Source organism: Canis lupus, chromosome 12 (assembly GCF_003254725.2).
Source record: "Canis lupus dingo isolate Sandy chromosome 12, ASM325472v2, whole genome shotgun sequence".
NCBI lineage: Eukaryota > Metazoa > Chordata > Mammalia > Carnivora > Canidae > Canis > Canis lupus.
This window is the reverse complement of record NC_064254.1, coordinates 33,502,330-33,515,454: the sequence shown is the minus strand read 5'-3', so window position 1 is coordinate 33,515,454 and position 13,125 is coordinate 33,502,330. Positions and strand designations below refer to the sequence as shown.

General features: G+C 37.3%; 1 protein-coding gene across 9 annotated transcripts in view; it reads right to left on the bottom strand.

Annotated features, from left to right (window-relative positions):
- SMAP1 (small ArfGAP 1) overlaps positions 1 to 13,125 on the bottom strand; it is a 177,919-nt gene that overhangs the window by 12,816 nt on the left and 151,978 nt on the right. For all 9 annotated transcript variants that reach the window (XM_035697425.2, XM_049092243.1, XM_035697426.2 and 6 more), the window contains one exon: positions 10,891 to 10,981. In XM_035697425.2, coding sequence (XP_035553318.1) covers positions 10,891 to 10,981 — 91 coding nt within the window. The remainder of the gene's footprint in view (positions 1 to 10,890; positions 10,982 to 13,125) is intronic.

The following is a 13,125-nucleotide window of genomic DNA, read 5'->3' as shown; positions in this document are numbered from 1 at the left end:
TATCATCATTATAAACATATTTCCTGGACATTTTTTAAAGAATGTTTACATGTTATCACTTTTGTCTCTGTGAAAGACAGGAAAGGCATCTCCTTCTATTATCTCCAGTTACAGAAACCAGGGCACCAATAGACTGAAAGGTGGGGATCCCTGGGTGGCTCAGCGGTTAAGCACTTGCCTTTGGCCCAGGGTGTGATCCTGGAGTCCCAGGATCGAGTCCCACATCGGACTCCTGCATGGGGCCTGCTTCTCCTTCTGCCTGTGTCTCCACCTCTCCCTCTCTCTCTCTCTAATGAATAAAATCTTAAAAAAACAAAACAAAACAAAAAACAAAACCCAAGTCACTTCCCTAGTTAAGCAGCAAAATCTGCACTAGAATGGAGTCCCTCTGATCCCTAGGCTAGGGAGTGCTCTTTAAACCACATTTCATCAGTCATGTAATTAAAACTGTACCTAATTATAAAGATGTCACTTAAAATTCTGAAATTTAAAAACCAACTTTTAAATAGTTTATAATTATTTGTATTAAGAGAAGCAGTGACACAAAAGATTCAAAAACCATTTAGCACCACATGCACGGTTCCTCTTCATTTCCCCACTCCACTGTCCTACCAAGCCTAGTATCTTCTCAGTTTATAGGGAAGGATACAGATGGATAGGGTCATCAATGAGCAAACTGGGCTGAGGGGAAGCAAATGTGGGGTACAGTGAGCCCTGGGTCAAGAGAGTATTTACATATCACAGTGAGTTCAATGAATCCTTTTGATCAAGGGTCCACTAACAGCACAGTCTTTGCTGACTGAATAAAAGCTCAGAGGCCACAAAAGCAACAGAGAAGTGGATGTCTGTGCAAACTAATCAGAATTCACCACAGACAGGCAGCTCAGAATGACTGTTGTGTTCCTTCCTCAGCTACAGAATGGTGGTGGGAGCAGCCAGCAGCAGGAGGAGGGGAGCAGCCTCCTTTAATCAGTATGCAGAAACAGTAGTTGGTGGACAATAAAAATAATGGGAGATCCAGAGTACAAGAAAAGCCTAAGGCAAATGGAAGAAATTTAGCTGGGGACAACATCATAAAGAACGATAATGAAGCACAAAGGACCCCTTGAAAAGGCAATGAGCAAACTGAAGAAATTAGGACAATGCAGTAAAAAGAAGAAGGAATTTCAATCTTAAAAGGCAAGAGATCAAGCCTACAGTTAGCTGCTTGTGGGTAACTATTTTCTTTCAATGTTACCTTAAGGTTTCAAACCAGTGTTTTATCTGAAAACTCTGTAGACGACTGTTTTAAATTACAAACATACCACAAATTTACAAGAAAATGTTAAAATGTTTTGTGCTTTTAAGAAAAAAAAAGTTGTTAAAATCAGTGCTACACCTCACATGAACATAAAGTGTGCCCAGCATGCATTTACTGGCCTACTTTGTATCTAAAGAAGGTAACATTTCAAATATGACAAAGTCATGAAGGCCAGTCTCTGTCATCTAGAAATCCTCAATATGGTGAATAAGACTGCTGATTCTATTGACTATGGCTATACCAGAACTCATCTGACACCAATAATCCAAAAGAATAAAGGTAAAAACAAAAAATAAAAAAAAAAAAAACAAGTAAGACAATATTTAGTGTCTTTTTGTTTTGGTTCATTCCAAGTGCCTTTGAATGATAATTTATAAGCTAAAGGAAAAAATAATATAATACTTTGCATTTTCATGACACATTTTCAACACTTAATATTTTTATTTAAATTCTACTGCCAGGTACTTTCAGCAATGCTTTATATAAAGTATTTCAGTTTAATCATATCACCTCAAGACAATTTTGCACATTAAGTCTAGGATTTCAACAGAAGTCTGGTGATGCACCTAGAAAACTCAACTGCCATAACCAGTTTGAGAAGCTTCTTCTGGAGTACCCAAGCAGAAACAGGTACCTCTTCCCCAACTAGGATTAAAACAGTTTATGTGGCAGTTGCCCTACATCCCTAATAAAACCACCTGAAGGGTGAGGCTGGCTTTACTAATATCCCACCCAGGCACGGTACCTGGCTCAAGCTCCCTTCTGAGGCATTTGATGACTCCCAATTCCTAAGACCCAGCACCACTTCCAATAGAGACCCATCACTCACATCTAGTTAGCCAGGGCCTACTGACTTTTCCACCCCAAATCCAGGGGCTGCAAAGTGGAGGCCTTTCCAAGTACCTCAATATTTTCATTTTTAGGGTTTTAAAAAAAGATCTTATTTATGTATTTATTTGAGAGAAAGACAGTAGAGGAAGGAGCAGAGGGAGAGGGACAAGCAGACTCTGCACCGCACACAGGGCCAGATGTGGGGCTCGATCCCATGACCCAAGATCCAGACCTGAGCTGAAATCAAGAGTTGGTTGTTTAACTAATGAAGCCACCTAGAAACTCGTCATTTTAGTTTTTAATGGCATCTCAATATACTCAGATTGACAGGCAGCCCCAATATGACATAGGCCTCATTACTGCAACATGTTATAGCTCAGAGTCATTGCCCATGCCCCCCTGTTGTCTCATCAAGAAGAGAAAGTGGAGCTGCTTCCTTAATTTGTTTTTTTTTTAATTTTTTTTTTTAATTTTTTTATTTATGATAGTCACACAGAGAGAGAGAGAGAGGCAGAGACATAGGCAGAGGGAGAAGCAGGCTCCATTCCCCGGGAGCCCGACATGGGATTCGATCCTGGGTCTCCAGGATCGCGCCCTGGGCCAAAGGCAGGCACTAAACCACTGCGCCACCCAGGGTTCCCTGCTTCCTTAATTTGATGACTGACACTAAACCCTATCCTGGGGCTCTCCAGTTCACCAATGACAATGAGATTAGAATTATCTCTCCAAAGCAGAAATATGTCCTCCAGAGTCACTCTGTCCACAGGCCAGTGCATCCCTGCTGCCACAGCACCACACATGACTAGTCACACACAGGCAAGTCTCCTCCGCCAACCGCCTTGTGAGCCAGAAGCACATCTTACTCTCCTCACCTACAGATCTGTTCCAAATGTATCATAGCACCTGACAGATAGTACTCCAAAGCTGAATGCTCAATAAGATGCAGATGAGTTCTAAAGATGACCCCCAGGGACGCCTAGGTAGCTCAGGGGTTGAGTGCCTGCCTTAGACTCAGGGCGTGATCCCAGGTCAGGGGATCCAGTCCCACATTAGACTCCCTGTGAGGAGCCTGCTTCTCCATCTTTCTATGTCTCTGCCTCTCTGTGTCTCTCATGAATAAATAAATAAATATTTTTTAAAAAATAAAGATGACCTCCATAAACACTTTAGATCTTACATGAAGTAAGTTTTCAAAGGACAAAATAAAACAAACAAAAAACTTCTTTTCTCCTCTTCTGACAAGCAGCAGCAAGAAAATTAACCTTTGAACTGATAACAATAAAATTCAACTTGGATATTTCAAACTGAATTCTGTCAACCAATTCTCTTATATAATCCCACTCTTCCCTCAGCAATAATTCTCTATCTCCCAATTTCCAGACTGCAACCTCATCCTCAACTTGTATTCCTATATACACACAAAAGCTGCATTTTCTGGTATTTACTAGAGTTCCATGAACTCTGCTGGTGCTCAATAAATATTAATTGAATTCATCCTTTACTTGAATGTCAGATGCATTAGCTGGTCATAATCTATTTACACAAATAATAAAAAATGTCAAAGAACAACATGTGATTTTATGTATTACTAATCTAGTTTAAGGCAGATAAGAATATGATAAGTAAATGGATGTTATGTTTTTCATTACCGTTTTTGACTGAGCATGAACATTCAGCCTTGAGTACACCCTTGCTGCAATGAAAACTGCCAACTCTAATTCTTCATCAGTAACTACTGAGGCATCATCCTAAGAAGGAATGAATTTAAGTGGAAACAGTACTGATTAAAGAAGGCTGCTTCCATGAGTTGCACTAATGTTCTTAACGACAAAACTCCTTCCTAAAGCTTTATATATTTTCATGTTACTCAAAGAACCCTTTTTGCTTTCTACACAAGAAATCATGTAAAGCTCTTTCCTTAATAAAAGTGTCATTTGTAATTCCTTTGTATTAAAATACATGAATTGCTTTATGGAATGAAATAAACTTCCATGTGGTGTTACTTTGTTAAACTCAAGTCACAAATGTCCATTTGAAGCATATTAATATTTTCAAGCTTCAAACTGTTTTCAAATGCTTAAAAAAAAAAAAAAAAGACAGGTGCCTGACAATTAAATGGAGTTATTTATTTTTATTTTTTAGTTAAATTTTCTTAATGCTAAAAACGTTGTATTTAGGCTACTTTACTAAACTGATTAAAGTGGCCTTAAAAGATGATCTTAATTCTCTTGCTCTATTTGCTCTCCCTTTTGAGCCCCTGTATGCTACACATCTCTTTACTCTGGCCAACTCTGGAGCAGAGGATGCCTTTATGAATAGATACCACAGTGCCGTGTAGCAAGCCCTGCAGTGTTGTCCATCTTCAGGAGACCCACACTGATCAATTTAGAGCTGCTGTCTGAGACCACGGAGAAGTGCTTTAAGGAATAAATGTCATAGAACTGTTTAAATACATATATTTCTGTACCATTTTACAGCCTCAAAAGACAAGGAATATATAAATATAAAACCAAATTACATAAAACAAATTTCTTTCTAAATGTTTAAAACACGGTGACAGACTAGATTTCTTTGAGGCCACCTGATTTCCTCAGTGCTTTTAAGGGAGCTACAAGTCGTCCGTCAGCCAAAGACCATGCGTCTGACAAGTCTGAAAGAGTCCTAGTTACACAGCATAATTTGACTGTCTTCTCTGGACATCTTCAAAGGCCTGAGCTATCTCTTAATCATCTCCTCTGACCTGATATTCAGGTTACAATCTCAGCACAGTCTTGCATGCAAGTTACTATGCTATATGCTTCACATTTATTTTTTCATTTAGATTCTGGCCATCAACCACAGACGAGTTCTTATTTCCACTTCCCAGATGAAAACACTAGAGCCCACACAAACTATAGGTTACTGCCTCTAAATCCAGTGCTGTTCTTATGACACAATGCCACCAGCTATCAATCTGACAAATGATCTAATGTCTGTTTTGTGTGGCAGAATGTCATCTAGTAATCTTAGAGTTTTATTTTGTGCCACAGTTCAACATAGTGTAATTAACAGTTAAGAACATGGGCCTGGCTCCATAATTTATTACCTAGGTGACTTTGGGCACCTTAACCTCTCTGTACCTCAGTTTCTTCATCTGTAAAATGGAATGATAGTTCAGGTGATTACTCTTCCTTCTCCCCAGAATGGACTGAGGACCACTTGCAAGGATCTGCCTATTGCCAGTTCTCTTAAAACAATATATTCATCTACCTGCATTTTTTTTCCTCCACAGGTGTTGTTTCACAAAAATGAAACCAATTCTTCCTTTTGATAGGATTAATATAATAGCTTACTAAACATACTTTTCTGAGCAGAAGCAATACAAGTTTTCATTAGGTCTGAAGCTCTATATGAAAAACAAAACAGACTACATAATTGTTTAAGGCACTTAGAAGGTAGAGTATTCCTTCTCTTTGCCTCTCTCCTTGGAAAAATGGAATGTGTAGCTAACTACACAAACATCCTCCTGATCTGGTCAGTGCATGCATGGTTCATAGGACACTGGTGGTTTTCCAGGGCCACTGCTGCTACACCTGGCATTTAGCTCATTCCCAACCTCGTTTCAGTCCACTGCATATGAACTTTGAAAAATAGAAATTTTCTGCTTTAAAAGTAAGTAGTTTCTTCTGTGGGGGGTTTTATTTTTTAGCTTGTTTCTGTCCAAAATATCTTTTAAAAACAAGAAAACTTAGAGAAAAAAAGAGTAATGTATTCATCTCTCTCATCATATAAAACTGGAATATATGTTACTAGAAAATTAAGCAGGTTATACACTGATAACTATATTTAACTAGCATTGTCGATCCACTGTGGGAAGAAGTTAATACTTTTATTTCCCAAAACACGAACATGAATGAGAAAACTTTAAAACTTGCCCAAAGCTGTACGTTCCTTTGAAATTTTGAATTAAGAATAATTAGAGGAACTTCCTATTCCTCCATAGAATTCAGTTATTTAAAATACAACTCACAAAATGTTTAGGCAGAAATTTCCCTAGGTTACAGTGAGTAAGCGGAAGAATGATTTTATGTAAGCGGTGAATACACCCTGAACTAGATTTTCATTACCAAGATCATATTGATTCTTTGCACGATGCCTTTTATAGCACTGAGGATCCAATCCGCTCAGACATCTTCTGCAGTCCACCCCAGACACACACATACCCTCTGTGCCCGACAGGACTGCTGGTCCAAGCCTCCTGGCAAGGGGCCGGGCTACGCTGTAGTGTGCGTGCAGTGCATGGACGACCACAAGGCAGAAACTCTGCAGGAGGGCTTTCTACTTTTGGTGGCAGATTGAACTGAAACCTGTAAGGTCACGTTTAACACCAGCAATTTATGATTCCTCTAAAGCCTTATGCTTAGAGCATTTGCTCAGCCCTGAAGCAATTCTCAGATGGGGTTCTCTACCAAAAAAAAAAAAAAAAGAAAGAAAGAAAAAGGAAAAAGCACTACTGGATGAAAATTTTTGTCTAGGAGGATTATCCTAGCCAACTGCTAAACTGTTAGTTTTTATCATGTAAAAACTAAGCAGCAATCAACAAAAAATGGACACTCGCATAACAGTGTAATGCCCAGTCCTAGAATAACTACACAGGTAAGGACCATGAAGTACACCACCGCCCCATGCCCCAGAAACTGATTTCAATTCTCTTCTAACACAGGAAGTATACATTCAAGTCAAGATGTATCGGGAGTCTGGAGTCTGACTGGAGTCTAGAGTATTCAGGGGTTTTCAGTCTGGCCCTTGGTGAAGAGGAATTCTAAGACATTAGGTTATTTCCAAGATTAGAGGCAGGTAATAATCAAGTATCTGACCCCACTTCTGGTATCAAAGAGTAAAGCACTGAATAAATCATATTTGTACTGGCCTCAAACTTGAATTAATACCTAAATATGAACCAGTTCTTCCAGGTAAAATCAAGAACATAAGGCAGAAGTCAGCAAACTATAGTTCACTGCCTATTTTTAAGTATTTCTGGAACACAGCCATGCTCAATCACTTATGTATGTGCTTATAGCCACTTGCATATTACAACGGGAGAGTTAAGTAGTTGCAGACACCACATAGCTTGCAAAGCCAAACTATTTGGCCCTTTTCATAAAAATCTTGCTGATCCTTACTAATAAGCATATAGAGAGCATTTATGTTTGACCTTGGGATGGGGAGTAGATCAGGAAAGGTGAGTTGAAGAAAATAGGTTTAGCTTGAGTCAGTATAGGTTGAAAAGAACATGGACTCAACAAAGTGCCATTTAAAGGGAAGATAAATTATTAAAAATGGATCTTAATGATTAACCTATTATGACATAAAAATGATCCCAAATACAAACAGCAAACTTTAAGATTCATGGCTCCTCTATGGCTGTGTAACTAAACTAATGGTAAGGGTTTTCTCTATATTTTCTGCAAATGCTTTAAGTTAATGCCTGTTCCAGTCTCATTCACTTAGGAATATACTGTCATTTTTGCATGACCATCAGTCATACTTCAGGGCACCTGCTCCCTACCCCCTACCATGTTTCAATTTACAGGAGAAAACCAGAGTCCCCTTAGGGGAGAGTGGCATGCTTACCTCAGGCAGCAGAAAAACAAATAGTCTGCTGCCTAAAGTAGCTATTAATAATCAATTCTGACTTAGAATGACTGTTTGTTTTGAGCTGGAAGGGAGCTCTGATTCTCTGCGGTCTCCTAGACTTTCACAAACTCATCAAATGCCATGCTTATCAAGGCTTTTAAAAAAAAAATGTCTTGGGGATCCCTGGGTGGCTCAGCGGTTTAGCGTCTGCCTTCAGCCCAGAGCGTGATCCTGGAGTCCTGGGATCAAGTCCCACATCAGGCTCCCTGCATGGAGCCTGCTTCTCCCTCTGCCTGTGTCTCTGCTTCTCCCTCTGTATCTCTCAGGAAAAAATAAAATTAAAAAAAAAAAATCTGAAATTTGATTTTTTTTTTCCAAAGTCTGATTTCCCTCTTTCTGACCTTATCTCCCATCTCTGCCACCTTTGGAACTCTTCCAGTATATGGTCTAAAACTGATAGTCACCAGCAAATCCCCTATATACCCTTACTTTCTTCTAATATTCCCTTCACCTTCCTGCCCTAAATGAACCTTGGTTCTCTCCTAAAGACACTGTTTCCAAAGCTCCCTCATTGTCCAAATAGAGTTATGTCAGGAAACTCACAGACTGTGAGCAAAAGAAATATTAACTGATACAAGCCAAGCAGATTTTGGGAGTTGTTTGCTATGTAGCATGAGCAGCTCTCACAGAAAGTGATACTAGAAGAGGGGTGCTGCCATCACCAAACCCTAAAAGCTGTGGTAATGGTTTTGACAGTGGGTGGCAGAAGATAGGGAACCACTTATAGGATCTTGAAAAATGGAGACACTATATGTGTCTCCAACTATATGTGTTACCAACAGTTGGTAAGCAGTCCCCAGCAATCATCTGGAAGGTAGGAAACAAATCAAATGAAATTCTAGCATAGATGCCATGCCCTAGCTGACCCACAGACTTGAGAGTAAGGAAAAGAAATGTGAACTGATATAAGCTGCTGAGTTCTGGAGGTTAATACTATACAATAGTACCGCAGCAATAGTGGAGCATTTAAGGCCAGCCACCCCATTTGTCTACTAGATCCCACTGGCTAGTCAAGACATCACTACAGCAATTTTTCTGGTCCTGAATCAGCAGATTTGTCTGTTCTACAGGTTCATTCCCAAAGGTAACCCCTATAAATTTCAGTTGGTCAACAAATCCTATTGGCTCCATCTTCGAAATACATCCAGAACAGGATTACTTATTTTAACCTCTGATGTTACCACTGACTCTAAGTTCCCCATCATCTCTCACCTATATTACTTTGTTTCCTTACTGATCTCCTTGCTTCCAGCATTGCCCTGCTACAATTTGTTCTTCACGTAGTAGCTACGATAATTCTTTATTCTTTAAAAACGAAGGTCGGTTTATGTACATTTTTGCTCAAATCTCTCCAATATATTTCCAAGATACTCAGAGAAAAGCCACAGCCCTGTTACAATCTACCCACCTCTCTCCTCACCTGGATGCTCCTCTCCTCTGTCACTACTCCCCAGAGCTCATTCCACTCTGGCTACACAGTCATCCTTGTTGGTTCTTGCACACATCAAGTAAGCCACTACTGCAGAGCCTTTGCACTTGATATTCTCCTGGTTAAAATGTTCTCGCCCCACACATTCAGATATCCACAACTTATTCAAGTCTTTGCTCCAGCAATATTTAGGGAGCACCCTTAATGCTGCCTTATTTAAAATTACAGCTATTCATTTTTACTTTATCTATAGCACTTACTGTGTATGAGCCATAAAACACTGTACTTAACAGTTATTCACTGTTTCCCCATATAGAATGAAAGCTCCAAAATGTCAGGTACTTCCACTGGTTCTTTTCATAGCTATATCTCTAGTGCCTACAGTGGTGCCTAGAAACATAGTAGACACTTACTTAATCAGTATTTTTTGAATCAATGAATGAATCTGTAGGATAAGAGTCAGGTCTGGTTTATAGCTTACATTTCTAAATTATAAAGTAATAAACCAGATACTGAGACTAGAAAGGAAATGCTATAGTGAAGACAAACATGCTTATAGTTTTAGTAAGTATTTTCTTACTTTGGTAATAAGTCTTTTCTTCTTTCATTTACAGAAAATAAAATAAAATGGAGAAATTATATGGAGTAGAATTCAACATAATTATTTCAGAGCCTCTAGACTGAAGCCCTATTTTCAAAATTACAGCTATATATACTACTTATTTTCACTACCACAGAAAATTTTTACCCACGAGGATATATTTGCATGATATACCAGTTTCCTTAAGAAATGAATAAAAAATTCAACTATAATTCTTTAAACAGAAAACAGTTTACTCAATAAGAACAAAGATCAATTTTTAGGAAAGCAGTATATGAAGTTCAACTAAGTATCTTTTTTTCCTGTTAATCCTTCTCCAAACTTAAAAAAAAATACATTAATTACTGCTGAAGGCTCAGGTATTACTAAAAATAACCATTTATTTAAAGCTATTTTTGTAGGAAGAGAAGATAAAAAAAAAAAAAGAGCTGACAGTATTTGTAGGTAAGCACAGTATAAACACTCCTTGAATGGGAAGCCTGTTGATTTATCAGGCAGACAACATATATCTGTCAGCCGTAAGAATAAATACGACATTCAATTAGAATGAGCACTTCTTAGTGTCCTCAAATAAATGAAAGGAATTTAGCCACTAGATCTAAGTATAAAGCTCACTGCTTCAGTTAACCAAAATTAAATTTTATTTTAAACCAGCACATATTACAGTAAGGTTACCCCATAATTACTTTGCTAAGGGAATCCCCCCCAAGAAAACTAAATAAAGAGAAGCGGGGGTAAGGGTGGGGGGAAAGAAGAGAAAAAGAAATCTTCTCTATATCTTAAATGTTGAAATGTCAGTCTACTAAGCCTCTGAAGATTACTTTGATATCTCTTCTCTCCCCCAAGGAACTCATTACTTGTATTTCAGTGGAGACAGTGCTGACAGACATTAGCTCCCTTTTTGTGGGAACTAAGCACACTAATCACATCATTTTCAAATTCAGTTAACAGGTATCTTTTGGCATACTAATGATAAAGCCATTATATTCATTTCAAGTAAAGATTTCAATAATTTTGTAACTCTTAAGATGACTTGTATTTTTTATTACTTACCAAGTCCTAAAAGATCAACAGTGGGCTCTGCAGCTTTTTTAGGGCTGGTACTTTTTTTAGGCTCCAACTGCTGATCTTCTTTCTTCTGTAGCTTTAAAGTAAATAATCAGATTTGTTAATTTTTCTTAAATAAGCTGAACAAGGCTTTTAAGCCCCAGTTAAATATGTGTATTTTGATACAGTGTAATGAAGAGTATGAAGCATAGTGTAATGAAGCCCAGAGATTTTATTATTGTATAAAAAACAAGCATGATCATTGAATGTGAAATAACAAACCATGTATCAGGATCCCAAAATAGCAAATATATACATTTAATCTTAATGTAATTGTTCTTAATCATTTAAATCCTTTATATGAGATTACACTTTTTAAAACTCTTTTCACATTATTTGCTAGCTACTGATAAATGTACTCTGTCAACTAGAGGCTAGGCAAGCCTCAGAATCTTCATGAGCAGACTGTTACTTCCCTCATCCACACTGCTGACATATGAGTCACCTCTGCACCAAGAAAAGCCTAATGAATTGTTACCTGACAGTTTCCTCCTGAGTCCATACAATCAGTTAGTTTTAAATATAATGTTCTTCTAGTTTTCAGAAACCTAAGTCACAGTTATACATTCTAAACTTTTTCTTTCTCATTTATACAGAAATGTCCTGTAGGACAGAAGGAAAAGACATACATCCAGTGGATTATCCACTAGAAGGCCTACCTCTCTTTTCACTTTTTCTGTGTAGATATAATTGACATATAATGTTATATTAGCTTCAGATGCAAAACATAATGATTCCATATTTGTATACATTGTGAAATCATCACCACATAGTTAAGTGTAGTTAACATCCCTTACTACACACAGATACAGATTTTTTTTTCTAATGGTGAAAACTTTTAAGACCTACTCTCTTAGCAAATTTCAAATATACAAGACAATATTAGCTATACTTACCATGCTATATATTACACCCCTAGGAATTATTTATTTTATAACTGGAAGTTTGTACCTTTTAATCTTCACTCATCTGCCCACCTTCTACCCCAACCCATCTGTTCTCTGTATCTATGATCTTGTTTTCTCATTTGTTTTTTCTTTTTTTAGATTCTACATATAAGTGAGATTATAGGACAGTTGCCTTTCTCTGACTTACTATTCTTGGCATAATGCCCTCGAGTTGTCACAAATGGCAAGATTTCATTTTATCTTATAACTGAATAACATTCCATTAAATATATAGCCTACCTCTCTTAGACCAAGAAAATAAAACATTCATTCACTCATATTCATTTCTCAAACCATTCCTAAAGATCATTTCTTCTACAACTACCTAAAAAGTTCATAACTTTGTTATATGAGTATATTTTTGTTAGCTATACAGATATATAATTTCTAAGAACATATATCTACTCATTTTTAGTCCCAACTGTCTCCCTCGAAGTTATTTATTATATTATTTAATTAACCTATCATCATGACTATCAATTCTTTAATAACCACAAATACAGAATTATCAGCCTATAACAATACACAATTCTCAGAAGTTTAACATAATCCATTTCACATTTTATTTCTCACCTATAACAGAGATAAGACTCACCTTGTTTATAGCAAAATAATTTCAAAGAAAGTATAGTTTATAGTAATGAAGTTTATAGTAATGAATTCTTTCCAACTAAATACTTAAAATGCTAGATCCCTCCTTCCTTTTCTTCCTGGACAATCTGTATTTAGTGGATGAGCACTCAAATCTGCGGACTAAGTGGCCATAAAGCACACAAACTTCAAATATTTTTGAGCAGGATTCTAGCAGTTTCCTCAAACAGGTCTTCATTGATCTTAATTCATACCCCTGCCTGTAAAACTCTAAATGTTGACATATAAGTGTCTTAGGTTTAGCGGGCATTTAAAAATCTAATCCTTGATTAACTTAAAATCAGAAAGCCTTAAAATTGAAAATAAACTTAAATAATCTGGCCAAATTCATTCACTTTGCAAATCAGCTAAGGTTCAGATATCATATGCCAAATAGGGAAGGAGTAACTAAAGCTTATTTTCTGTCCCTCAATTTAAAATTCTTTCTTTGATATATTTTACTGAAACTTCTTCCCTGAAAAGAATCATGGAACCAATCTATAAGGGATTCCTTCCTATTTACTTGCTGCATTATAATAATCTGGAATCTCTTCAGGCCAAAATGGCTTCTTTCTAAAAATTCAAATTCTGGTTTAAGAGTTAC